Source organism: Sorex araneus, chromosome X, assembly GCF_027595985.1.
Source record: "Sorex araneus isolate mSorAra2 chromosome X, mSorAra2.pri, whole genome shotgun sequence".
In the NCBI taxonomy this organism is placed as follows: Eukaryota; Metazoa; Chordata; class Mammalia; order Eulipotyphla; family Soricidae; genus Sorex; species Sorex araneus.
Window position 1 is genome coordinate 308,183,638 of NC_073313.1, and position 27,954 is coordinate 308,211,591.

The window sequence follows — 27,954 nt, forward strand, 5'->3', positions numbered from 1 at the left end:
TATGCTGGGGGTAAATGAGAGAACTAGGTTCAAACCCAGTTAAGGGTTAGCGAGATAGTTCTGCTGGTAGGATGCTTGCCTTTCATTTGGCTGACCTGGGTTTAATCCCCAGCACTTCATATGATTCCCAGAGGCCTGCCAGGAATGATTCTCTGAGCACAGAGCCAAGAGTAAGTCCTGATCACCACTGGGTGTTACCCCCAAACATAAAGAAACCCAGCTCAGTTTTGCCCTGAACCTACTAGACCAGTCTAGTGCTCTTTTCCTCTTGCTAGAATTTATAACACTTTGCTTTTGTAACAGTACATGAAAATCTATTTTCAGTTGGCCATCTCTTTGAGAGGCAGTTTGTCTTAGTCTTCCTCGTATGCTGGGAAATGGCTAATTGGTGCCTCCTGTGATCTTTATTCAACAAAAGGAAATGGATTTAAAGCAGGGTAACTGATGCAGCGGGGTAAGCGGTGCCATGGGAAATAACAGCTTGGAAGAACTTTTTGGAAGAAAGACTTAGAGGAAGCCTGTAGGAGAAGGAAGAAATAGTTTCTCAGTGGAGTTTGAGGTGATGGAGTGAATTTGGTTGGAAAGGGCCTCGGGGTCATGGATTCTGAGCTGAGATCTGTGGAAGGCTTGTTGGGAAGCCAGAATGCTCTTGTGTCTGTCTGGTGAAGTGATGAACACAAACAAGTCTCATGACTTCTTAACATGCCAGTTCCCTGACTGAAACATGAGAAGAGAACCTGCCATTAGGGTTGTTGGAAAACAACGATCTATTACATGTGAGGATGACACAGTGCGACTCCAACTGGAGTTATCAATAACAAGTACTCCTGAAATATTACTGATGGTAAATAGATGTAAAAGTTCACACCTACATTTTTGAGTAATGATTTTATAGCTATAAGAAAAATGCCACTGCTATTGATTTAAGAAATCCGGTAGGGGCTGGAGTGATATTACAGCGGGTAGGGCATTTGCCTTGCACACGGCCAACCTGGGTTTGATTCCCAGCATCTCATATGGTCCCCTGAGCACCACCAGGAGTCATTCCTGAGTGCAGAGCCAGGAGTAACCCCTGTGCATTGCCAGGTATGACTCAAAAAGCAAAAAAAAAAAAAAAAAAAACCCAAAACAAAACAAACCACCAAAAAACAACATTAAAAGCACTACCAAAACCAAAGGAACAATTTGGCTGCCATGATTTTCCTAATCAGTGGATTACAGGAGTCTTTGACTACATTTTATTTATTAGTTTTATTTATTTGCGCGAGGGTAAGAAACTCTGACAAGTTTGGATGAGACTCACGCACGAAGGAACTGGTAGAGGAACCCAGGTGTGCAGGACCCAGGGCTGAGATCTCCAAGCCTGCTCAGATCGGGACATCGAGACTGGGCCTCTTCTGCCCAGATCCCCCCTTTTCCAGTAGCTAGGTGGTCACATCCAGAAACTGCCCTAGCCTGCCGTTCGCCCCCCTCCCCCCACGAAATCCCATCAACGGCCAACATCCAGAGACTATAAAACCAAGCTCCTGGAAGCTTGAACATCTTATAGCCTAGTTCTCCCTCTCTGAGAACCTGGCAAGCTACTGAGAGTTTTCTGCCCATATGGTAGAGCCTGGCAAGCTCCCCGTGGCGTAGTCATATGCCAAAACCAGTAACAATGATGGTTCTCATTCCCCTGACCCTGAATGAGCCTCCAGTGTGGTACCATTGGGAAGGATGAGTAAAGAGAGCCTTCTAAGATCTCAGGGCTAGGACGAACGGAGATGTTACTGAGACTGCTTGAGAAAATTGACGATCAACGGGATGATGATGATGAGATGATGATGATGATTTTTAATTTTATTTATTAGTTTTTGGGCTTCCCCAATAGGTGCTCAGGGCTTACTTCTGCCTCTGTACTCAGAGATCACTACTGGTGGTGTTTGGTGCACCATATATGATGTTGGGATCAAACCCAGGCAGCTGTATACCAGGCAGTACACAAGGCAGAATTCAGTCAACTGAAGTCATTGTTGGTCATAGCGTATTAGGACACTTTTTCCCATCACAAAATTCCAGAGACCCTCCAAAGAATGGTTGTGCAGGCCCACAAGCAATCAGGACCTGAAGTTTAGGATGTTAGGCTGCAGCATATCAGCATATCGGCTCTGTTCCCTAGTACTTCTTCTCCCAGCATCACAGGACAATTGTGCACGAGCCTGGGAAAAGATCAAAACTCCAAGTTAGCTTTCCACCAGATGCAACATGCGCTGCTTCTGGACCATCATCAAGTTAGAAAACCTGAAGCTGGCTAAAGACTAGCCCAATGGACAGAGAGAGTGCAGGAAGCACGTTGGGGCACGTCCTTCCTCGGCACTATAGATGAATCCTGGTCCCCAAAGCGCAGAGTGGTTGTCACATGGCCTGAGTATAGTTTAGTAACCAAAGAGGAAAAATAACACACACACACACACACACACACACACACACACACACTAAAATTACCCTCACCTCCTCACCCCATGCCCAAATAAAGAACCAACAGTAACAGTAACTTGGGCAAAGAGATCCAGGGCATGTTCTCATCCTTAATATGAGGGTTGCCCTGGATATTGCCTATCGAATGAGAATCGAGAAGGAGGATGGTAATGTTGGTGCCCCTGGGTTCTTTTCATCCTGCGAGGCCCCAGATGTCCCAGCCAGTCCCAGCCAGAGCTGAGAGCATCTTCTCCTGAACTCCTTCGACGTTTCACAGGAGCCTGGAACTCAGCGGGGGGTGTGCCCCCTTCTCTTCCCGGGGCTGCATGGCACCGGGCGCGCAGCGGCGGGCCAGAAGGCAGCTTCGGTCTGCAGGACGGGGTGCCCCGGCCGCCGAGGGTCCCCGAGCGTCCACGGGCTGGCGGCTTTCCGGAGCGGCCGCCTGGGCCTGAGCCTCGGTACGTCGCGGCGCCCCGCGGGACGGGGCTCGGGCTCAGCGCCCCGGGAGCTGCGGGCACCCGCGGGGCCTCGGGGGGCGCCCCGGGTCCCGACTCGCGCCCCGCGCCCCGCGCCGCGCCCGGGGCTGTCGGCCGCCCGGCCACCACCCGGGCCGGGCCCCGCGTCCACCCAGCCGAGGCCGGGCGCGCGGCTTCCGCTGCTCCTTCCTGCCGGCGGCGGCGCGCGGGCGCCGGGGCTTCCCGAGCGCGAGTCTCCTCCCCCGCGCCCCGCCCCGGCCCGCCCATCTTTGTCTCGGCCGCGCTCGGCGCTGATCTCGGCGCCGGGGCCTGGTCGGCCGGTGCGGGCGTGGGCGCGGCGGGCGCGGCGGAGCGGAGCGGGGCGCCGGCCCGGCCATGGTGTGAGCGGCCGCCCGCACGCGCCCCGGAGCCGCCCGCGCAGGCCGCATCCCCGGAGCGGCGCCGTCGGCGGCCCGGCTGGGCCCGCGCGCTTTGGCGCAACGGCGACATTTCTCGGGCGTCTCGGGTTCGGGGCACGGAGGGAAGATGGCGAACGACTCCCCGGCGAAGAGCCTGGTGGACATCGACCTCTCCTCCTTGCGGGTGCGCGGCCGCGAGGCGTGGGCGCAGGGGGCGGCGGGCGCGGGCTGGGGCGCGGGGGTTCCGCGGGGGGCCGAGGGGCGCGAGGATCGCGGGGGGTGCGCGGGGACACGGGGGTCTGCGGGGGGCGCTGGGCTCGCCAGGGGTGCTGGGCGGCGGGAGTCGCGGGGCGCGGGGGGCTCCGCGGAGGGTGCGGGGCGCGGGGTGTTCGCTGGGGAGTGCTGGCCGCGGGAGTGGGGGCCGCGCCCTGGCGCGCCCCGTGACCCTTTGTCTACCGCGCCGGCCACTGTGGGGCGCGACCCTCTCTGCTGCCCCCTGAGCCCCTTGGCAACACCCCCCCCCCCGCAGCGCCCCCCTCGGGCCGGGCCGGGTTCTGCGGTGCCCCCCGTCGGGCCCGCCCTCACCCACTCCTCCCTCCCCAGGACCCTGCGGGGATCTTCGAGCTGGTGGAGGTGGTCGGCAATGGCACCTACGGACAAGTCTACAAGGTGGGTGCGGGGCTTCTGCTGCTGGGTTGGCTGGGCGCGGCGGGGTCCGTGTCCAGCAGCGCGCACCGGGCCTTTGTTGTTTCCTCTTGGTTCCCGACTGCGACGTTCGCCACCCGTTCCACCCAGCCCTGATGTGGCCGGCCTCCTCCTCCGGAATGCCCAAACTAACTGCTTGGTCCCCGCTGATTCCTGGCCAGGGCGCCTGGACCACGTGTGACCTCCCCGTCGTGCATCCTGTTGACGGGGTGGGGGGGAGTTTGGAGGGGGCGCGCGGGGAGGGGGTGTATCTGGGCTTCCTGAGCTGATCTGGAACAGCACTGTGCGAGGCTTAGAGAATCTGGATTCCAGGAATAACCTGTTTGACAGGTGTGTGATTGGAGCAGAAGTGAGCGGGAGCCAGGTGGGGAGCAAACACTCGCTCGGGTTCCCCTCTCAGTGAATCAACCGAATTTAGGGAAGGTCTACTTGGGAGGGTACACCCAGAGGCAAATCCAGGGGCCCTGGATCCAGGCCACTATCTGGAGCTGATGAAAGAGCTGCAGGCCTTGAACATCTGACTTAGAGGACCTAGCCTCTGAGATAGATTCTCCCTCTCTCCTAATTGTTTCTCCTTGCTAAATATCTTTGGAGAGTTTTTTTGCGCCTAGGGCTGGGGACACGGGTGGGCATAGAGAGAAGTGGAGGATGAAGCTTTGCCTGGTGAGATATTGCCATTGTCTGGGCAGGAGTGGAGGCGGTGGGAACCGAGTGCAGAGGGTTTCTTAGGCCCGAGCCAGAGTGGATTCTATTGTCTCTGCCGGCTCCAGGCTCCATCCCGGAGCACCGCTCCCCAGCCCGACCTCCTGCTCTGTGGTCTGAACTTGAGCCTGTGTGCTTTGGGGAGCTCAAGTGAATCAGCATGTGTTTTCCTGGCTAACTGTTGGGGCCAGGGCCAGTTTTGAATTTGAAAGGGAGCCCTGTTTGCCCTGTTCACCCAGCCCTGCTGGGTTGGGAGGCCCTTTGGAAAAGTTTGGGGATGTTTGTGTCCAACTCCCGCTGTGGCCTGGTAACTGGCATGGGGACAGTCTCCTGGCTCTGTGTGTGCTGGAGCCCCGGCAGCTGTCAGTCTTTTCTAGCCAATGGTCCCCACTGCATCTGAGGCCGGAGTGCGCTCTTCCTAGTGAGTTAGCCCGGGCTTGTTTTGGACCTGCTTACACAGTAGCTGGATTGTTTGCAGCTCCTTTTGGGTCAGCGTGGATGTGAGTGGAGGGCAGGGAAATGAAAGTCAGTTGGAAACTGACAGTCTGTTTTTTAAAAGAAAGGAAATAAGAAATCGGAGTGTGTGCTCACGGGTTCTAAGAGGGAGCTCTTCGAGGTAACAGTTTGGACAAGTTCAGGGTTAAGTTCACCGTCTCCTCACTTCCTCTTTGACTTTGTCTCTTCTCTCTCAAGCGCTTGCAATCCTTTTGCTGAGCACTCCGTTTAGGAAGTATTTTGGTAGAGGCACTGCTCAGACCACAAAGTCTCTACAGTCCAGGAGAAAGTCTTAAATTCTGTAAACCAGAGGAATTAAAAAGTGGGAAAAAGTGCATATGGTCTCAGACAAAACCAAGACAGAGAGTTTACTCACTTGCAGGCTTTTTATTTGTTTGTTTGTTTGTTTTATCATGGAGAGTTTTAAACACAAGGAGAGAGTAGATCAGTGGTTTTGTTTGGTGCATTCTTCTTTGGCCTATGTTAATGCGGTGCCTGGAGATAATTTATTTCACTCATAAGTGAAATAATTCTCTCTTTTTGCGTAATCACAATGCCACATTCATAACTGGAAACTGATTTTGAATATCAGCTGTGCCGTGTTACGTATTCCTGCATGTCATGTACATGTCTTCTTAAGAAGTTCCTTAAGTCTTACAAACTAGTCTAGGGGAGTTCAGTTTAAGAGTTGGTGGATATGGAGACAGTCTTCATTTTCTTCTTCCTTGAAATACATAGTTTCTAGAGACATTTGCTTTCTTTCTAGGAGTTTATACAGTATTCTTGTTGACATGTCTTGCATATGGATTTTTTTGTGGGGGTTGGATAAACTGACCACAGTAGCAGCATTTATTGATGCTAAACATTCATTAGTGTGAATATTATCAAAGTTTGGAAAACTGTGACTAACGATATAAAAATCATTGTTTCAGGTAAAGTATCAAGCCGAACAATCTGCTGTTCTGATTTATTATTATACTTTTATAATGTGATTACAGTTTTTCCCCCTTATTTCCCTTTTTTTCTGGGCTGGGAATTGAACCCAGGGTTCACATGTGCAAGGCAGATGTTCTATGATGCTGTATTTCCAGCCCTGAACTTTCAATATTTAGTGATAATGTAGCTTACTTTGAAAATGGGAAGTGACAAAGTTGCAAGAGAATTTTTTGAGATATGATATGTTTTGTGAGAACAGATTTTTGTTCTAATTTCTTTATCTCTGACCAAAAATAAATGGCAAATGCTCTGCATTTAATTGAGTAGTATATAACTTAATTTTTTTTTTTAAATGGTGTTGGAACATGGTATATTCTATTTAGAGATACTTATTTATTTTTAACTAAAGCTATAAGGGAGAGATACCTCAAATTAAAATGCAAAGAAAATTGTGAACTTCTGTTCTAGATTGCATACACATAGTATGCATTTTAAACAAGGTGTCTGTAGGTGGATCTGGTGCATGTTGAGTAGACGTAGTGACTTATTTCCATCCACAGGGACTGTGGGTGAACAATTAAAAGCAGTACAGAAGTGTTTCCATGTCATATGCTATTTTTAATCCTATTTTTATAGGGGCTTTCCCAGTGGTGCTGGAAGGGCTGGGAGGTGGGTGCTATACTCAACGATGCACTCTAAGGTGTGGGTATCTGACTATACCTGCTGAAGGTCTGGGCACCAGGGTTATAGGAGCCTGTAGTCATGTGTATTATATGATATTTATCTATTATAGAAGAAGGCTGGAGCGATAGCACAGCAGGTAGGGCATTTGCCTTGCACATGACCGACCCAGTTTTGATTCCTTCGTCCCTCTTGGAGAGCCCGGCAAGCTACCGAGAGATCTTGCCCGCACGGCAGAGCCTGGCAAGTTACCCGTGGCATATTTGATATGCCAAAAACAGTAACAACAAGTCTCACAATGGAGATGTTACTGGTGCCCGCTCGAGCAAACCGATGAGCAACGGGATGACAGTGCTACAGACAGTGATACAGTGATAATAGAAGAAGGATGGATAAGAGCCCTCCAGGGAGCCTGGGCACTTGCTGTCCTGCAGGACAGGTGGACAGTCAGATGTAAGGACGTGTACCAGAAAGGATGCCTGAGTGTGTCCCAGCCAGGCACTCTGTAGACGTGGGCCCCTATTCTCCACAGAGGGGTGGGGAGAGGTCAGAGTGCAGCGGAAGGGCTGAAGTGCCCTTAGGGTGGACAGTGCCCGGGGAGCAGGGAAGGGAAGCTGGTGTTGCAGGGAGAGGGTGTCTGGGCCAGGAGGGAGGTTGGTTTCTTTTGCACTGGGGGACCTTTGGCAGTTTTTTTGGGACTGAATCTTTCCAGGGTGTGGGGGCCTGCTGGGGTGGCACTTCAGCCGGAGCAGTCTAGTGGCTGGCTCTTTGGCTTGGAGAGCCAGGAGGGCTGCTGAACCCCATTCTCAGGCCTTGTGCCTGGCGAGTTGCCCTGTGAAGGCCACTCATTCTCTGCGAGATTTGTGTGGCCCTTTGACGGTGTCCCCTGGGGTCCAGTGTATGAAAGGGCACAACAATAAAGCCTTATAAATTGACTCTTAAGATCATTCATTTTAACATTTTGGCATGAGGATGTACACTTTTTTGAGGGCTTCTCAAAAGGCAAGTTTTGAGTGGAGCATTCTGGTCCTATCCATGGAGGCAGGTGGGTTTTGTAGAAGTTGGTGGTTTCCTTCAGAGAAGGGCGAGCTGCTGGGTGGCATGTCCAGGCTTGTCCTGTGACACAGTTCCTCATGCTGGAAGGGTTCTGGATGCAGTTAAGGTAGAAAGCCTGCCCTGTTGAAGGTTTTTGTGTGTAGCTCCCTTAAAAAACAACCACACTTCAAACGTCTTTGTGACAGTATCTGGATCAGGAACATTTAAAGTCTAACATTGCTTCTGCTAAATCCCTTATTTCTTAAAACATTGTGGCAAATATTTGGTCATTTGTATAGTTGCAGTCTTGTATTTTGTTTTCCCTCCCCCGACTTCTTTTGACATAGGTATATTTCTATAGGTTGGTGTAATACTAAGCTAATATCTGGGGGTACTATAGTCCAGTGCTGCTGTCTAGATCTCTGTGAGCTGTTTTGGGAAGAGCAGACAGCTTGCTTTTGCAGGAATTGAATGAACCTGGTGAAATAAGGATTAATCATGCTAAGAAAATTCTCTGGAGACTGGAGGGCTTGCACGTATGATGCCCTGGTTCAATTTTTTGCCCTGGAAGAATTTACAGTTTTCTTTTTCCCTCCTTCCTTTATTAGTAAATCTTTGGTCAGATTGTGAATAGCTGCTTGAACTAAAACCTGCCTCTTAGAGCATCCCAGGTTTTCTGTCAGCTGTATTGTATTCATGATGCCTGTGCTGCTTATCATTAGCATAAGGCTTTACTTTTCCATATTCCAATCATTAAAAAGGCTGGCTGACAGCCGCAGTATATGAGACTAATCACACGAGTGTCAGGTGCCGAGGCAGAGCTGTTGAGCAGAAGCTGTCTCTGCTCTGAGAGACACCCAGCCCCCCATCCAAAGGTGCCCATGGTCCCCAGTGTGGCCTTGACTCTGTCACATTCAAGGGCTTACTAGAGCAAACTCCTGGCAGCGATTTTAGGGTTGATTTTAGTCCACCCCCTTATCTTTTAAAATCAATGTTTAACCCTTGAGTCAGGGGCAGAAGTGACCCCCCCAAAAAAAAAGTAAAGTCAGTGTCACTGTCACTGTCATCCCGTTGCTCATCAATTTGTTCGAGCGGGCACCAGTAACGTCTCTCATTGTGAGACTTATTGTTACTGTTTTTGGCTTATCGAATACGCCACAGGTAGCTTGCCGGGCTCTGCCATGCTCTTGGTAGCTTGCCGGGTTCTCTGAGAGGGGCGGAGGAATCGAACGCTTGAAAGGCGAACGCCCTACCGCTGTGCTATCTCTCCAGCCCAAAGTCAGTGTGTAAAAACTTATTTCTCTTATAAGGTAAAATAGTACATATTGTTTTGTAAGTTGTCTGTTAAGTCCTTGCAAGTTATTAGAACTTGTTACTGCAGAGTAACTACTCCTGTTGCTAATGTAGTACTTAACTGTTACTGTCTGTTCAGTTAACCCTGGTTGTTTCAAGCTAGTTTCTAATAGTAGGAAACGGAATTGCTGAGGTTAGAATGTTCTTACCTTTAAGGGTTCGGGGCAAGGTCAGTTTCATAGCATGCACCTCCTATGTGCCAGACCCAGGTTCTGACCCTGGGCAGTCATTGGCTTCTGAGCACTGATGTGATGAGATGGTGACCCCTGAGCTCTGCCAGGCCCCATTAGTTGAGAGAGAGAGAGCAGAGTGGTGCTGTCACAAGGGGGGAGTGTGGGGTGTTCTGTGGATGACCACACCGACACCCATGTTCCCGGGCAGGTGGCTCAGTCTGCAAAGCCCGCTGGCCTGAATGAGAGAGGAGGTTCTTCAAGGGGGAAGCCCCTAGCTGGGAGGCACACACCGGACAGGTCTTCAATGCTGGCACCTTTTGAGACTCTTATATTCGTCATTTGTAGCATCATGAGGTACTTAGGAATCAGTAGGCAAGACCTGGGGCAAAGCAGTGGGTCGTATGAGTACAGGCCAGTCTTTGTCTGGGGACTCAGGGCTGGACCCTGTTTTGCATGTTAGCACTGTGCCCTCCTGTGGGGAAGGAAGAAGGCCAATATTTACCCAAGGGTCTCCGGAAAGAGGCCTGGCCCGGAGTAAGTGCCATGGACTACGTCCTGATCCTCTCTGACTTCCATCCTGTTTACACACAGCTCATAGGCAGTGCCTGGACCCTCCCAGCGCTCTGCACAGCTGCAGGGCTTCTACTCACTGCAAATACAATTGGAGAAAGTGAAGTGAAACATAGACAAAGTAACAACCTGTTCTTGAAATCAAAAGACATGTTACATTTCAAATAACTGGGAAACTTTTTCTCTTTTGTTTTTGGGCCACATCAGGGACGTTGAGGGGCTGCTAGGTACTTGGGGGTCACTCCGAGAGGTGCTGGAGAGCCATGCTGGGTGAGTCTGTCTATAGGCCCTGGTGTCGTTCGTTGTCACCTGTGCACCCCAGATAGCAGACCACACCCTCGGCACTGTGTCCTGCGTGTGTGTCATGCTTTTGGTGAGGTCTTTGACTGATTTGTTGCATTTGCAAGTTCAGGAAAATGGTGTTGCTCCTGTAGGGACTTTGTCCATGCCCAGTGGCTCCTTTGCCCATGAAAGTAGGGACCAGCTTCTGATGTCTGTGGTCTTGTGCTTTGTTGAGAAAGTCCTCTGATGTGGGGCCCTGGGTGAGTATCTCTGATATGGTTAACAATCAAGTGCTTGCCAGATTTTTGTTTATTTATTTTGTGTGTGGGGAGGCCCACACCCAGCTGTGCGCAGGGCTTCCTCCTGGCTCTGCATTCAGGGATCATTCAGGAGACCCAGTGGGGTGCCAGGGATTGATCCCAGGTTGGCTACGTGCAATGCAAGCCCCCTACCTGTTGTACTATTGCTCTGACGCTAGTACAGATTAAAAAAGTAGAAGAAGAAAAGTACAACTTGTACATTGACTTGAAAAAGTTATTTTTTTTAAATCACAAGATAAAGCAGGGCCTTAAGAACTTAATAAAGCTGTGAATATACATGGTTATAATTAAGTAATACTAAAATTCTCATATCAAAGTTGACACATTTCCTAAAGGCTTCACTTTTTGATGCTTTTTAGTGGCCACGTGTACTCACGTATTTCTTGATCGTTTCATGATTTGGCCCTCCCCAGAGGCCACCCTTGGCTCTGCTGGGTCCTGTGGTACTTATCTGATAGGCCCATGGCAGTGTTTGGTGGGTGCCCGGGCTCACTCACAGATGGGAGCGGTGGTGCCCTCTTCATGCCCGTGCTCCACTGCTGGCTTCCTGGCTCCTGATCTGAGACTTCATTTTTTCTTTCTTCCTTCCTTCCTTCCTTCCTTCCTTCCTTCCTTCCTTCCTTCCTTCCTTCCTTCCTTCCTTCCTTCCTTCCTTCCTTCCTTCCTTCCTTCCTTCCTTCCTTCCTTCCTTTCTTCCTTTCTTCCTTCCTTCCTTCCTTCCTTCCTTTCCTTCTTTCCTTCTTTCTTTCTTGACTTTGTTTTCTTACATAGTCCTCGTGAACCACTGCTGTAGAGCTACAGTCATTGAAGTGTGCTTGCACTCGCCCCTCAGGCCAGTGGACCATACCTGTATGTTCAAATAATTGGCGTTTTGTGGTCTTGCCTGTGCCATGGCTGTTAAGAGAAGCAAGCCAGTACACTTACATGCCTCAAACACTCTTCCTTTTGTCCATTGTTGAGTTTTGTATGTACTTGCCATTTCTCTGCTTCTCAGATGGCCTAAAAGATAGATGTCATGTCTTGATCCACAGTTTCCGCAAGCACTGAAATAATGCCACGTGACTTACTACCTGCCACAACCTACCTGTTGATTCCACTTTGTCTGTGGCTGGTCCCTCTTCTGATGGCCTGATGGAGCTGCCTCCTGGATCTGGCACTTCAGCATTGCCCTGGATGCCAGCATCTTGTTTGGTTCATGTCTGCATTTTCCCTGAAACATTTTTCGGCAGTAGCACTTTAAGAAAGGCCGTGGGGCCCAAAGGTCTTATGGCCTTGGGTGATTGAATAACTCTTTCTTCTCCTTTTACCTGGGATGTAGATGATAGCAGGTAAAGATGTTCTAGGTTGACTATCTACTTTCCCCCCAGGAACAGTGAGGGTCCTTCTCTGTTGTTGGACAGGAACCTGTTTGAAAGGTCTTTGGGGAAGCCTTTAGGATTTTTTTTTTTTAACCCCTGTGTTCTTAGATTTCATGAGTGTCATTTGCTGATCCGAGTGGTTGGCTAATTCTTTTCATCTGGAAATGTTCATATTTTATGTTCTGGGAAGCTCACTTTTTCTTAACAGTATTTGCTGGCTCATGGTATCTTGGCATTTGTGTTCTGTGCAGAACTTAGTTAGCTCAGGGGCTAACTGAGAGTAAACTCAGGGGCCTCCCCAGGTACCTTTGGAATCCAGTGGGGTTTCCTTGTTGGGGACCATCTGGGCTCAGCTGTCAGCTGTGTATATGGGGTGTGGGTGGCATCAGGGTTTGAGCTCAGCCCATGCTGGCCTGCGAGCTTCCTCAGCATCCAACCATCTTGTCCCCCCATCTCCCCCAACTGCTTCAGTGTATTCAGGAATGAGACCCTGATTTCTCATAGGTGTGGGGTGTTCTGGGGTTTTTAGACTGTGGGAGGCCTGTAAGTACCTCTCTTGTTGACTTTAGCTCAGTATTTGACCTCTTCCATTGTTTCTCTGTAAGATCTCAGGATTCTGTGGGGTAGATGGTCTCACCTCGCGGCTTCTCTGGAGACCTTTGCATATAGCAGTTTCTTTGGTCAGGTGACCCGCCCTTCTGCTCATTCATCAGAACTGGATACAAGGGTTCATTGCCTTTGTTTCTTGATTCTTTTGCTCACCTTGTAGTAATTTTTATGGAGCTTGGCCCCTCACCTACCCCTGTGACTCATGCACACTAGATCAGAAAGTAATCAGAAGTTTTGTCTTTGATTTTGAACTTAAGATTTCACTCCCATATTTACCTGTCTTGATTCAGAATATAGCAGCAGCAACAGCAGCAACAAAAACCGCAAATACCAAAATGAAAACAGGCGTGAAGTCGCGCCTCTGCTAGCTTCTTCTCTCTGTGATGGTTCTGCACATGATGTAAGCATGGGGAGGTGCGGGTGAAGAGATGGAAGCAAGGGTAGATGGAGAGTGACACTGTCTCAGGGATGACTTGGTTCAGAACAGATTTGCAGAAGATAGAAAAATTGGTGCATCCAATATTTTTGTTTTTGTTTTTGTTTTGTTTGTTTTTGTTTTGGGGCCACACCCAGCAATGCTCAGGGGTTACTGCTGGCTGTGCACTCAGGAATTATTCCTGGCGGTGCTTGGAGACCAGATAAGGTGCTTGGGACCAATACCAGCTCATCTGCATGCAAGGCAAGCACCCTATCTACTGTACTGTCGCTCTGCTCTGCATCAGATTTCTAAAAGCAGCTTTATTGAGATATTTCTATGTATTAAGAGATTCACCCATTTCTATCTTACATTTCACTGGTGATTAGTAAGTTTACTGTAATTCAGCGCTTGGCACAAATGGTCTTAGAAACTTGCAGCACCCTAGCAAGATTTTGCAGGCCCTGCCTGGTTGAACTCCTTGTCATCCCAGATGTCTTGGACAGTTGCTGGTCTGTTTCCTCCATCTGTAAATTTGCCTTTTCACAAATGTCTCATGTAAGTAGAATAATGGTGCATGGTGTGGCCTCGTGTGGCTCCTTCTACTTTGCATAGTTTTGGGAGCTCCATCCACAGATGCTCGATGGCTCCCCAGAGGATTACATGTTTGTTTTGTTCGCTCAGTCCATCAAGACCATTACCTTGATTTTTTGGCATTTGACTCTTGTGAATCTCATGTGGATGCCCTTTGGCCTGGCACCCCAGCCATTCTGGCAGAAGAGAAGCTGGAACCCAGCTAAGCACCTCTGTGAAAGGGAGGCGAGTATGAGCTTGTGTGTCCTTTTGTCAGGCCATACATACCCATCCCTTTCCAGTGATCCCAGGTACCTTGCTACTTCCTGGAGCCTTTACCTCCCTGTCATTAGTCATCCCTGTGACTCTGTCACTTTCCAAACACGTATAAAGTCTTCTCACAGTAAAGACCGACTTTTCACCACGACTGAAGTCACTGCACTCAGGAACGAGGCCAAACCAGTTTTTCCATCTCAGTTTCCCCCAGCCCTGGGGGGTGGATTCTGTCCTTTAATAGACAGGTCGCTGCCATGTGATGCTAAAAATGGGAGTTTTCCTTACCCTAAGCAGAAAGTATTGGCTCACCAGCATTTAAAAAGACAAAATTTATTATCTTCCATCACAAGGATGTATCCAAGTTAAGTACTTGGTTATGTTGGGTGGGAAAATAACTCATTTGCTCTAAGTAGTCTTTCTAGAATATTTGTTCTGAATTACTCTTACAATTCTTTAATTAGGGACCTAACTGTGTTGAGATCAAATTGAATTATCTTTCATGATAACTTGACTTCTCCCCTGGCACAAAACTTTCATCTTAAACAAGATTCAAGGCATGCTTATGCATATGGAAGTTGTGGAAATGGAGTTCAAAATTCACTTCATCTTCCCAATATGATGTAACTCTTTAACCCTCACTTCTCACAGATGGTTGGTGTTTTGATATGGTCTCAATGTACAGGCTACTGTTTGGCTCAATAAATATTGAGTCAAACAATAAATATTGTGTTTTTTAAAAATTTTTTTATTAGTGAATCACTGTGAGGTACAGTTACAGACTTATATACTTTGTGCTTGCGCTTCAGTCATACAATGGTCAAGTGCCCATCCCTCCACCATTGCCCATTTTCTACCACCAATGGTCCCAGCATCCCTCCCACCATATAATAAACCATACATATTATTTATGTGTGAATTAATACATTAAAACTTAGCCCAAGAGCAAGTTCAGAGTGCTGGAGTATATACTTTTCATGTGGGAGACTGGGCTTGATCCCTGCCAGCATGTGGTCCCGAACACTGATCTGGGAGTAGCCTCTTAGAATTACCATGTACATCTCCCTGTAAATAAATAAAAAATGGATTTTCAGTAAGGAAAGACTTTTGAATGCTCTCTGAAAGATTAGTTAAAAAAAAAACTGCATGTATTTGAAGTGTTAACCATGATGTTTTAAAAAAGCTACACATTTTAAATAGTAAAAATAAAGAAAGAAACTTAATTCTCTCTGGTTCAGACAGTCGCTGAACTCTGATGAGCAGAGAGAGAGAGTGCTAATCTACTTCATTGACCCTCTTTATGTAACTGCCTGCTAGCTTTTGTGACTTTGATTTTAAGATCTCGGGCAAAGGACTGAAGGGCAAAAGACAAAGTCATTGGGAGTTAGTACTGTACATTTCAGGAAATCTCAGGGATGCAGTTTACTGGGGAACCCCTGGTGTGAGCTGTGAGAATTGCCTGGGGCTGAGGGTATTCCTTCAGGCCATGTGGGCTCCTGGGTTCCTGTATGCTTCTAAGGCACACTGGCTTGAGTGCTCGTTCACTTCTGGGGCACACCTTTTGTTGTGGGGCTTTCTGGGTTTGGTCTGGGCCTATTGGAGCACTTTTGGGTCTCTGACACATGTCAGTGCCGCCATTCTTAGGGCCTCTTTCCTTAGTGTCTGACACAGACTGGTGGGTGTTTAGCTCTTTCCTCAGCTGTGCTTTGAGGACCTAGTGTATGCTTGGTGTTTGGCTGTAAATAGTTGGAGGTGCTGTGCTGGGGAGATCCTTGATTCCTTCACATGCTATGCGTGCTTGCTGGCAGCTGGGTGCAGAGGATAGTCAGCCTCTAGCTTTGTATAGACACAGGCTGGTGTAAGGCGAGGGTACAGTGGTGAGGGCAGGTCAGCAGGAGGAGCCATGGCTTCCAGCGGATTGACCAGTTGCCCGACTGGGCGGGTTGACCAGATGCCCGGCCAGACTTGGGTGCCTGGGAGGTTGACCAGATGCCCCGTTGCAGCGCGGGCTACACTGTGCAGTCTGCAGCTCCAGTGTTAAGGTGGCACAGTGGTGTGGCTTTGTGACACAGGTTGAGCTTCTGGATGGGGCAGCAAGGGCAGCACTCTCCTGCTTGACGTGGGCCGTGGGGCCCGGCACTTCCTCTCTCACCAGGACTGTGTGTGCAAGCAGCAGGCCATGGGCCATGGCGGTCGGTCACCAGCTGCTCAGCCCAGCTGCTGCTATGAGACTGGAGGGGCGGGGCGTTGTTTGGTGAGGCATGGCTTGGAGCCTTGGATCTGGGGAGCTCCACTCTACCCACATTGTGTCAGGTCATCTTAGTGCCTCTGGCCAGGACCATCAGCGAGATTTGAGTGCCTCCGGGCAGAGTCTGCAGTGCTTTATGGGTCCTGAGGTGATGATGACCTCAGAGTGCATGTCCTCTGCACCTGCCATCATGCAGAGTGGGAGATGCTGGTCACCTGTGGTCTCTGGGCCTGGAACACTGGTGACCAGTTCCATGATACTAAAGTGGACAAGGAAGTGATGGAGCGGATCACACTGTGCATTCCTTTCCCTGCATTGAGTGTTTACTTTCTAACAGGCCTGATAGTGGGGGCTTGGGAGACTACTCATGGGGCGAGGTCCAGGGTTTGTAGGAAAGCCCCAGGTTTGATCACCAGCTCCTAGGGTCAAGTAACCTGCTGAGCACCTCCATGCGTGGCCCCAAATCAAAACTAATGAACCAGGGATTAATGGAAAAAAAACAAGAAAAACAAAAACACTTCCTTTTCCTGAACCTACTGAGTGAAACAGTTTTGTAGGCTTTCCAGGAGGAAAAGAATTGAGTATCAAGTGAAATATTGGGTGAAACCTAACACCGCTAGTCACGGTGGAGGAAGGCCTGTAGGTGACAAATGCTGGTCATCTGTGCCACCTTCTCATCTTGTCCCTGCATGTGGCTGTCCTGTTGGGGCAGGTCACACAGGATCGTACTTGGCTGGAGGCCAGGGGCCATCCTGCAGGGCTGGGGTCATTTTGCCAGGTGGGTGCTGCTCTGGAGCGACACTTGACCCTGTGAGTGTAGGGCAGGCTTGTTCTATGCATTAGGCCTTGCCAGCCAGCCATGCACTGCTTAAGCAAGTGTTTCATGAGTTTTGTTGCTCATGTTATTGAGAAAATATTTTTTCTTTTAATATACATATACAGACACACACATATTTGCCATTCAGTTGTGCTCAGGGCTTGCTCTTGGCTTTGTACTAGTGGGATCATTTGTGGTGCCAGAGATCAAACCTGGGTCAGGTAGGTGCCAGGCCAGTACCCTACCCATTCTACACCTCTAGCCCCCTGATTTTTCCCTTTATCATGTGAGGAAAGTGATGGGAAATAATTTTTACGTACATGATCTTGATTTCTCTTCATTCCCTTTTCTTTCTGGTTCTACTGAGGACTTGTTCTCATTGGTAGTTTCTTTTCCCCTTTTTTGGTGGGGTGGGGAGTAGAGGGTTTGTTTGGATTACCTAATTGTTTTGTCATCCCATTTTCTCTCCTTCTCTGGCTTATCAGCTACAAATTCTACTTGGGTTTTACTCATTGCTTTAATTTATAGTGTTTACTTTTGACCTCTGACAGTCTACATTAAAAAGATACTTGTATTTAGGAACGTAGTAGGATTTTACTTCTCTTTATGTGACACTAGGCCATACCTTAATTAGAAATGTTTTCTTTTTGTTTCTTGGGCCACACCTGGCAGTGGTCAGGGGGCTGACCTTGCCTCTGCTCCAGAGTGATGCTGGCAGTGCTTTGGGGCACCGTCTGTGGCACTGGAGGTTGAGCTGGGGTTGACAGTGCTGCACGGGACCCCTTTACCCATTTTCCAAATGGTGTTATTTGTGAGAGTTCTTCATCTTGAATATGATATGTGATCTGTGAAAAATTTCGCTCCCCCTATGGGTTGGCTTTTCACTTTCTTAATGGTGCACTTTGAAGCACGAAAGTTCTTAATTTTGAAAAACTTCAATTTATCTGTTTTGCTGTCTGGGCTGTTGGGATCCTGCCTAAGAGACAACCATCTCAGCCAAGAGAATGAAGAATTAAACCTACCTTTACTAGAACATTTGGAATTTTACATGGATTGCCAAGATGTTTTTTTTTTCATTAGTTTTGCTATAAGTGTTGAAAAGTAGTTGACATAGTCCAAGGATTTTAGAACTCGTTTTTTTCCTGCCCCCACCCCTTTTGAAACCTGAGTTTATGCTGCCAAGTGAACAGTTTTTCAAATCTTGATTCCTAAGTCTGTTCCCCTGATGTCTATTTGTCCTGTGCCAGTAGCCACTCTAATTCCTGTAGCTTTGTGGGGAATTTGAGCGTGGGAATGATGAATCTTCCTACTTGGTTCTTTAGGAGAACCCATCGATTGTACTTAAACATCAAGGTTTTTTCCTTCTTCTTATTTTTGGGCCATACCCAGTGGTTCTCAGGACTTAACGTTTATCTTTGCACTCAGGAATCAGTCCTAGCAGAATTAGGGGACTATATGGGATGCCAGGGATCAAACCTGGGTCTGCCGTGTGCCAGGCAGTCCCCCTACCTGCTCTACTGTTACTGTGGCTGTTCATATATTCATGAAAGCAGTTTTCATTTAACTTTTGCAACAGCTTGTTTTACGTATTAGAAAAGGAGAAGTGCCCAGAACACAGATTTCATCCAAGTCACCTAGACAGAATGAATCTCAGAGAAGGAAGATTTTGCTAATACGCATTTCCTCTACGTGTGAAGAAATCTTGATTAAGAAATAAGCTTTTCATTCTGAGAAAATGATGCCTTCTTTATTCAGTGTAATTTTTTGGGGGGGGTCTTACATAATCACTTTTATTATTGTAAGGGCCACATCTGTTTGTGCTGGGGAGGGAGCATATAGTGCCAAGGATAGAAAGAACCCAGGACTTGGCACATGTAAGGCTTGTGTTCGACCTAATTTTAAAGCTTAGATAGGGAAGTTTTACAGTTTTGGTCTTGTGAGCATGTACTTGAGATAGTCATCTTACATATAACACCAGAGTGTTTTTGGTGGGACCTTCCAGGCTGGGGTCCTCGAGATCCTTTCTGATGTTGCCGGGACTGTTCAGTGCTTGGCTTCAAGGATGTGGAGGCACAGTAGTGCCCCTCACTGGTGTTTTGAAGCCATCAGGTGCCAGGACTGGGTCTCGCCTATTGGGTTTTATTTATTTGTTTATTTATTTATTTATTTATCCTTGCAATGCCCGTCTGTAGAGAAACCAGGACTTAGTCTCTCTCAGTCTTGACTTTGGTTTTTTCCCATATGGTTTTTGGACTGCACCAGCTATGTCTGGGTCCTCCTTCCAGCTTGGTGCTCGGGAGATGACATGGGGCTGGGAATCAAACCCAGAGGGTCACATGGATAAGACTCAACATAGAGCCACACTCTCGGTGAGCTCTTAAATTGAGCAAATATAGCTCTTTGCCGGTCTCTTTCTTGAAGTATCGGCAGGTGACAGTAGGATATGGGCAGCCGGTCCAGAGGAGACAGTGCTGGGAAGGGGTGGACAGAGGCGTAGAAGGGTCAGTTGCTGGCTTTGATGTTTTCCTTTTCCTCTAGTTTTCTGTGCCTAGTTTGGGTTTCTCAAACTGCCTCTCTGATGCACTTCTATGTGATGCTAGAGTGATTTCATAGCTTGAATCCTCAGGACACAGATGGGCAGAGAAGTTGGAGCAGGAAATATTGGTATTTCCCAGTTGATTTTTGATCTTTCATTGGAATGCCCTTTTAAGGGCCCTTTAGTTGGGCCGGGATCATGTCTCATTTCTGTGGTTGTCCAATGCCTAGAACATTGAACTCTCAGCGGGGAGTCTTGTGTATCTGGGAATCACAGGATGTTGGGGAGTGGAGCAGTGAGGTCCAGCAGTGGGGTCCAATAGATGAGCACTAGGGACTTCTGTGATGAGGTCAAGACAAGTCAGAGGACCGGGTCTTCCCACCTCAGCCGCCATGGCTGGCTTTAGTGTGGAGACAGTGTGGTGATGTGCCTCCTCTCTCCCTTGTTGGGCAAATTGGTGGCGAGACAAGAAAGTCACACTAAGAGCCAATCATGATTTCCTAACTTCGTTTTAGTCTGTACCAGTTCCTGGTGCAGAAGCATTTGAGGCTATAAGTGAATACATTGCACCCAGTGGTTTCTGGTTGAGAGTTGTTGAGAGCCAAGATGGTATCTGAGCCATGGCACAAGTTTCTGGTGAAAATAGGTGGTGGTGCTGTCTTGGAGAAGGTTGCACACCTGAACAGGCACAGAAGCTGTGGTTGAAGGTGGCAGAAAGTGGGCAGCTGCCCTGCGGTCAGCTGCAGAACTCACAGTCATCTGCTGCCCTGTGCCTTGGCAGATCAGGGGTGTTGAGCAAATCCATGTGATGAAAATTTGGATACTTCCTTGTGAGAAGTTCTAAAGTGAGTACTAAAAGATGGAAGGTTGGAAGAGAAAGATTTAAAGAACTCTTTACTATGATGCAAGGGGAAAATGAGTACAGGCAGAGTACCCTAAATTACAGGGGTTATTATTGGTCTGCACCTGGCAATATTGCTGTGTGATCTTGGCGGTGCTCAGGGACTGTTTGTGGTGCCAGCGACCAACTAGGGTCCACTGGATATGAGGCAAGTGCCTAACTGCTATTTTGTCCCTCCTGCCCCTAGTTATATGTGCCTTTTGTGTAAGGTTTTTGAATTTTGAAATTTTTTTTCTTTCTTTCTTTTTGGGACACACCCAGCGATGCTCAGGGGTTATTCTACTCCTGGCTTTGCACTCAGGAATCACTCCTGGCAGTGCTTGGGGGACTATATGGGATGCTGGGAATTGAACCCAGGTCGGCCGATTGCAAGGCAAATGCCCTACCCGCTGTGCTATCACTCCAGCCCCCAAATGTTGAAATCTTGTAGTTGTGGGATAACAGTTCCAGGAAGAACTTCAGGGAATCTCTGCCTCATTCTCCCCCATTCTGCCCAGAAAATAGCCCACGCAGGACTGAAAGAGTTGAAGGACCAGTGGTGTAAGTCCCCTGTGACCAGTTTATAGGAGACTGCCAGTTGATATTTGCACATTGCCTGCAGTGAGTTGTTGATATTCTTTTTCCTGTCTTGGTTATTTTTTAGAGTGCACCCGCTTGAAATACCATATACTAAATTTATAGTCTGTAGCAAACATACTGTATGTAAGTTACATACAGTATGTAAATTATTGTGTATTTACTGAGATAAAATGCTGATACTGTAGTAAAGTATTATTATTTCCTTGGTTTTCTGATTGTGTTTCCTGAAAGGTCAGGTGTTCAGTTAATTCAATTAGCTTTTGTTGCTTTTTCCCCTTTAAATATGGGAGTAATCATTAGATTTGTTTCTATTAAATTTTAATTTGAAAAACAGATGAATCATTGCTGGAGATTTAGCTTTGACAGAATTATGTCACATTTTGCAGTTTGTTGCATCAGCTTGTTGGTTGAGAGAAAATTTTGTTTTCTTTTTTGGATTTTTGGGTCACACCCGGCGATGCTAAGGGGTTACTCCTGGCTGTGCACTCAGAAATTACTCCTGGTGGTGCTTGGTGGGGGGTAGGTGAAGGGGAGGAGCATAAGGAGTGCCAGGACTAGAACCTTGGTTGATTGCATGAAAGGCAAACTGAAATACTATATACTAGGTTTATAGTCTGTAGTAAACATACTGTATGTAAATTACATACATACTACCTGCTGTACTATTGCTCTGGCCCCAAGAAAGAAAATTTTTTTTTTTTTTTAGCTTTTTTGGGTCACACCCAGCAATGCTCAGGGGTTACTCCTGGCTCTGCACTCAGGAATTACTCCTGGCGGTGCTTGGGGGACCATGTGGGATGGCGGGGATCAAATCGTGTGCAAGGCAAGTGCTCTACCTGTTGTACTATCACTCTGGCCCCAGAAAATATTTTTAATATTCCATTTCTCTCTGTGTAACAGTAATGCCTGCCTTTTAAAGAATTTATTTAATTTTCTTTTTTTGCCTCTATCCCCTAAGTGGCAAGTACATTCATGAATTACCATTGATTTTCTGACTGGCATCATTTCAACAAGGGGCCTTGCTGAGGCTTCATCCTTTGGGTTCTGTTGAGAAGACTTCTCATCTGTCTGACTTTACACATGGTTTGATCAGAGGACTTTTCCTATGGGGTGTCTGTGCTGGTTTGAGAGAAAGGGGCCAGGGTGACTAAGGCCTGGGACACTTAAGAATCACTCGTTCCCCGTGTTCTCCAACTGCACAGTAGTACTGCACCGGTAAACCACAGCACCCTAGGAGAGTGTGGGCATCTCAGGTGAGCATATTTCCCCTAAGTTCGCATTCACAATACAAACTTCTTGTAGGAACTAATAAGGTATCAGTGGCATTTTCTTACAAATAACTTGCAGGAAGTATAAGAGATATGTTGAAGATATTCACTTATACCTAGAAAGGTATGAAAATTAGACTTTGGATGAACACCAGGTATGGATTAAGCAGGTAGTAATTTGCTGTTTGCACAACTTCTTGAAAAGTCTTAGAATAGCTTCTGTTCTTTGAGACGAGGCGTAGAAAGCCTGATCCCTGCCGTTGCTGAGACTCTGAGCTAGTCAGTGAGTGAAAAGTAGCTGGAGTTTCCCATGAAGAAACTTGGAAGGTCCAGAGAGATAGTACAGGGTTGTATGTGGGCTGCATGTGGCTGACCACATTCAATCCCCAGCACCATACATGATCCCTGACCACTGCCAGGAGTGACCCTTGAGCATAGAGCCAGGAATAAGTCCTGAGGACCTCAGGGTGTGTCCCAGTTCCCCTCAAAAGACAGGACAGGACAAGATGAAACAAAATCTGTAGCAACCAGAGCAACAGGACGGGCAGTCAGGAAGGTCCTGTCTTGCCCAGCATGAGGCCCTGGGTTTGATCTGCAGTGGTGCCCACAGGGCTCTGGTGTGCTCTGGGTGGCTCTTGCTGTTTGGGCGTTCAGGGCTGCTATCCCTGTGGGACCTGCAGCGTGCAGAGACCACAGGGTGCAAGAGCACTAGGGGCAGTGCAGCTCAGGAGTGCATGAGTGCTGTGCGGTCAGGGCAGTAATGCTTCCCCCATGGCAGCCGCATGGCCAGGGTTGCCGCTTAGAACCTGCAGCTGCTGCATCAGGAGCACCCTTGGAAATGGGAAATGGCAGGCTGCAGGCTCACAGTATTGTAAATCCCTGTCTGTCAGCTTTTGTTAGAGATTGGAAAGCAGGCACGAGACCCTACCGTGGCATGCCCAAGAGCGCCTGTCCAGGGGTCTGAGATGCTTGCACATGGACAGAGTCTGAGCTGCGGACTAGGAGCACCTTCCCCAGCTGCCTTGGCTGAGACCCGTATCTTCCACTCTGGGCACCTTCAGTCTGGGCAATGGCCTTTTGTGGTCCAGATCTGTGTCTGATGTTGTGTTTGTGACTGTGCCGACGTGACAGTGCCTTTCCTGGAGAGTGGCGGTGCAGCTGTGGCCACCCCCTGCAGCGAGGAGTGCAGGGTGAGGGTCATGGTCTGGATCTGGGCAGAACCTTGCGGGAGCATGGGGGGGGGGGCGGGGGCTATCAGTGTTGCGCCCAGCTTCCCTTCTCCAGAGGGTAGGGCTGGGCAGGTGCAGGTGCTCCCGAGCGCGTGGAGCCTGTTTGCATTCCTGTGCAAAGACTCGGTGCTCCAGGGCCGAATTGTTCCCTTGTCTGGTATTTCTGCCACCTTTTCCAGATTCAGACTTTCTTCATAGATCAACTTTGAGATCAACTTCAGATCAACTTCAGATCAACTTTAGAGATCAACTTTGGTTCTAGACTTTGGGTCTCCTAGCAGGGAGAGATGTTTCACTCCAAGAGCTTACAGCATAGATTCATTCTAGCATTTTACCTCGTAATTTATTCTAGTACCTCATCTATGGATGAGGTTCCTCTTCTCCCCCCTTTTATTTTTGCCACACCAGCTTTGCTCTTTGGGGTACTATTTGGTGTTGGGGATCACCTAGGGTGCCCACAGGAGGATCGCATATTATTATTTATTTTAAGCTTTGCAAACCAGGTTTGAGAGTGCTAATTTTAAGAACATTAATTTTATATTGGTAGTGAAATAGTTGCTTGCAAAATGATGCGGGCCTGGGCATTGATAGGAGTGATGTTCAGTCAGTTGGTCATGGTCATGGCTGAAAAATGGAGCCTGGCCATTTGCCACCCAGGTGGCCTCTGTGGGGTTTCTTTAACACACTTATCTAGAGAGAAGGCAAACAGAAATTTTGGGACCTAGACTAAGCCTTTGGGATATAAGATCTAATTAAGGATATGAGAAGGGAAATGGAAAAAAAAGTGGCTAATGAGATAAATGTGCTGAAGGATAGAATAGAATTTTCAGCGTGAACTCTATGATGTATATTACAGATCCTAATTATGTGAGGCCCTGGGTTCACAAAAGGGCAAAACAAAACCAGAATGCACATCTGCCACTTAAACGTTGTAATGCAATGCTCTATGATAAAATGTTTTTAAAAATAGTTTGTGGGTCGATAGGGAAGAGTTAAAGTGGGTGCATGGAACTTTATTCTACTCTTTGTATTTGTCACATTTCTCTTTTTCCTGACTAGAAAGGTAAGCAGGAAGGAAGGAAGGAAGGAAGGAAGGAAGGAAGGAAGGAAGGAAGGAAGGAAGGAAGGAAGGAAGGAAAGAGGGAGAGAGGGAGGGAAGGAGGGAGGGGGAGAAACATACAGACAAAGACAGGGACTTGCATTTTGTTTTGTTTTTTATTTTGCTTTTGGGGTCATACCCGGCGATGCACAGGGGTTAATCCTGGCTCTGCACTCAGGAATTACTCCTAGTGGTGCTCAGGGGACCATATGGGATGTTGGGAATCAGAACTCGGGTCGGCTGCTTGCTTGGCAAATGCCCTACCCGCTGTGCTATCGCTCCAGCCCCGAAACTTTCGTTTTGTAACATTTTGCTCTATCCTGTAGTGTTTCTGTGTTTATTCTGGACCTGGTGAAGTATGCCCAGGCCCACCACATTCCAATGCTGCCACCCCACAGCCCTGCCTATGTCCCTGCAAGTGTAGTGAGGCCACTGAGGGATGCCTCATGTAAGTGTAGGGGCAGGTCTGAGCAGCTTCTGCCTGCGGGAAAACATGAAAAGAAGAGCCCTTTCCAACAGTGCTCCTGGTCCAAAGGCAGCAGCTGCACACTGGGGGCTGTGGGAGGAAGGGAGTGGCTGTGATGTGCTCATGGGCTTGATTCTGTGGCAGTCAGTCGCATGCACCTTTCAGTACTGTGTAGGCCTTTGCTCGGTTGCCCTTAGCGTGGCTTTCCTCCTCTCTCCCTAGACCTTCTGTGTCTGGCATCTGGCTAGTTTGAGTGTGGGTCTGGGTCAGTCTGCAGTGAGCTGCTGAGTGGCCAGTGAGCCCCACAGGGGACCCTCATCTGCCATTTTCCAAAAGCCTCCTCAGGTTGGAGTGTTGTTGCTGCGATTAACCTAACTCAGGCATGGGTAAATTACTAGACATTTCTTGTGTTGCATCTTGACTAACCAGTCACATCACCATATATGTTAGGAAGTGACACATTAAGGTGTCCTGAAACCTCGCTTCTGTGCAAGCATTTGGTCTTACAGGGTAGGTCTCTGGGGCCCATGTCTAATTCTGATGACTTGGGCTGGAGGAATTAGCATGAGAGCTGTCGTACAGTCAGCCCTGGGGTCCTGGGGTCACTCCACTGCTGTGTTCCACCTGGTAAGTTTGTGGTCTGTGGAGGGCAGGTGGGTAGATGCTGGGTGTTGTGCCAGGGAGCTGCTAGCAATTAGCTCATTTATTTAGTGTGGCACATTTGATTTTGTTGTTAGCCAAGAAAAAAATCCATTACTTTTAATTGTTGATCACCTAGCATTAGTCCATCATCTCGGAGTTAATTGTTGGCATACGTGGTGTGAGAAGGCTCTGCAGTTGGCCCAGCTAATGCTTTCCCGTGCCATCTTCAAGGTGTTACTCACATCTTAAGTGACTTTATTGAAGGCCTGAGTGGATAGAGTCTAGAACATGCTTCTTTATGCTCTATGGGAAAGAGCAGAATGTTCCCTGGGATTCTTCGGGGCTTATTTCAGATGCACTGGAAGAGGAATTCATTACTTTCTGGCTGTATGGTGGGACTCAGGGGTAGAGCAGTCAGCGTTGACTTATGCAGCTTCCTTATTAAAAGAGAAGACTCTAGGTACAGCTTGGAGTGACCAAAAGAACTTAGGATAGTGAATTCCCACCTCTGAACCCAGGATCAGAAAGATGGCATTTGCCTTGCATGCAGTTGACCCAGCTTCAATCTTCATGTGGTCCCCTAAGCCCTCCAGGAGTGATCCCTGAGTGTTGAGGCAGGAATAAGCCCTGAGCACCATCAGTTGTGACCCAAAAAGCCAAAAAAAAAAAAAAAAGAAAGAAAAAGGGAGGGTCGGGAACTTGTGAAAGACTGGGAGAGCCCAGGGGAACATGCTTTGAGTGCATGGGCCCCTCGTGGGACACCCTGTTGCAGTCTGAAGCAGCCTGGTGCTCATGGGTGCTGGCACTGAACCCAGCCTGGTTTGCTTGGCTCAGGACGGCCAGCAAGCAAGCAGCTTTATCTGAAACCAAGACTAGTGCCCACTAGAGCTTATCTAATGGCCTGTGTCAGTCTTTTTTTTTTTTTTTTTTTTTGCATGAACATACCTGATACAGAATGGAAAAGAAACAGGCCCTTAAATATTGACTTGACAGTCAGGGCTTTCGTAGAAAGAAAGCCATGTGCATCTAGTCTCCCTGTCAGGAAGTCTGGGTCCGGAGAGCTGCTGCACCATCCTCTCACGCTGATTAGCAGCCCTGCAAGCCCCTACTGAGAGAATGGGTGGCTTTGTCTGGGCACTGACTTGGCTTCTCGCAGCTGATTCTGTGTCCCCACCTGTTCTGTGTTTCTGCCCCCAGGGGATTCTGCAGGTGGGCGTCCCTGGGACTTCGATCCTGTGATGCACAGCCCTGCCGCTGCCAGCAGCCGCTGTCTGCCACAGCTGGGCTCCCCTCCCAGTTTTGGGACTGGGGCTGCAACCTGCACTTCCAGCCAGTTTTTTGGCTCCTGGGAAGCTGCCTGGCTGGGGACCGCAGTTTGAGATCATGTCTGTGCACCAGGACTGCCTGGGACGCTCTCCCCTGAGTTTTTATTATGAAAAACTTGAAACCCACAGAAAAGCACAGAGGGCCGTAAATGAGTACCCGTCCATGTTGGCCTCCTAGATTAGAAGCAGCACTTTGCTGTATTTGCTTTCTCATATAATCATTAGTCTGCTCTGTCTTTTTAAGACCTAGTTTTTCCTACAGGAGTTTCAGGTCCACAGCAAAACTGAAAGAAGGTGCTGACATTGCCCCTCTAGCTCTGCCCTGTTTCCCTGTGCAGTTCCCCTGCTGGGATGTTTTCTGTCTCTCTGGAGCCTGCCCTGGCTCATCCTGTGCCCCTCTCCTGACTTTTTTTTTTAAGGGGGTTGGGAGAGATTGTATAGTGGGTAGGGTACTCGCATTGCATTGCACCTGACTGGGTTGATCCCCGGCATCCCATATGGTCCCTCTGGGCACCACCAGGAGTGATCCCTGAGTGCCAGGAATGAGCCCTGAGCACCACCAGGTATGGACCCAAAGTCCCAGAATGTGGGGTTGGGGTGTTAGATGTAGGACCCGGTGCCTTACCTGCCAGGCACATGCGCTCGCGGTTCTCTTGCCTCTGGTCTTTCCACAGGACCCTCTCCGATGGTCACTAGTGGAACCTGAGGCCCAGTGCTTGGTCCATTGTTGTCGGGAGCCCTGAGGTGCTGGGGATTAAACTCTGGACCTCTCATGCCAGGCCTATGCTGTGTCCCTTTGATAGGGCCACACTATGTTGGCAGTGGGCATGGGGTGCGGTTCTGGGAATCCAATGCAGCTCTGGGGAGCAGGTGCTGTAGCCCTTGTCCCATGGTCTGTTTTTTGTTTGTGTGGAGCCTCCCCAGTGGGGCTCACAGGCCTGAGGGCCCCTGCTGGAGATTCTTAGTCTTGGGCACATACCCTTAGCCCTGGTGTTTGGGGCTTTCTGGGCCAACCTGGTGGGCTGGGGTCTCT

At 48.5% G+C, this 27,954-nt stretch overlaps 1 protein-coding gene across 36 annotated transcripts in view; it reads left to right on the plus strand.

Annotated features, from left to right (window-relative positions):
• The first annotated feature begins 3,249 nt into the window (after positions 1–3,249).
• Positions 3,250–27,954, plus strand: part of MAP4K4 (mitogen-activated protein kinase kinase kinase kinase 4) — a 141,093-nt gene continuing 116,388 nt past the window's right edge. For 29 of the 36 annotated variants that reach the window (XM_055123243.1, XM_055123245.1, XM_055123255.1 and 26 more), the window contains exons 1-2: positions 3,251–3,515; positions 3,935–4,000. In XM_055123243.1, the coding sequence (XP_054979218.1) occupies positions 3,459–3,515; positions 3,935–4,000 (123 nt within the window). In that variant the 5' untranslated portion in view covers positions 3,251–3,458. Of the gene's footprint in view, positions 3,516–3,934; positions 4,001–27,954 lie in introns of all 36 variants that reach the window. The other 7 variants (XM_055123254.1, XM_055123244.1, XM_055123278.1 and 4 more) reach the window with 1 other exon arrangement.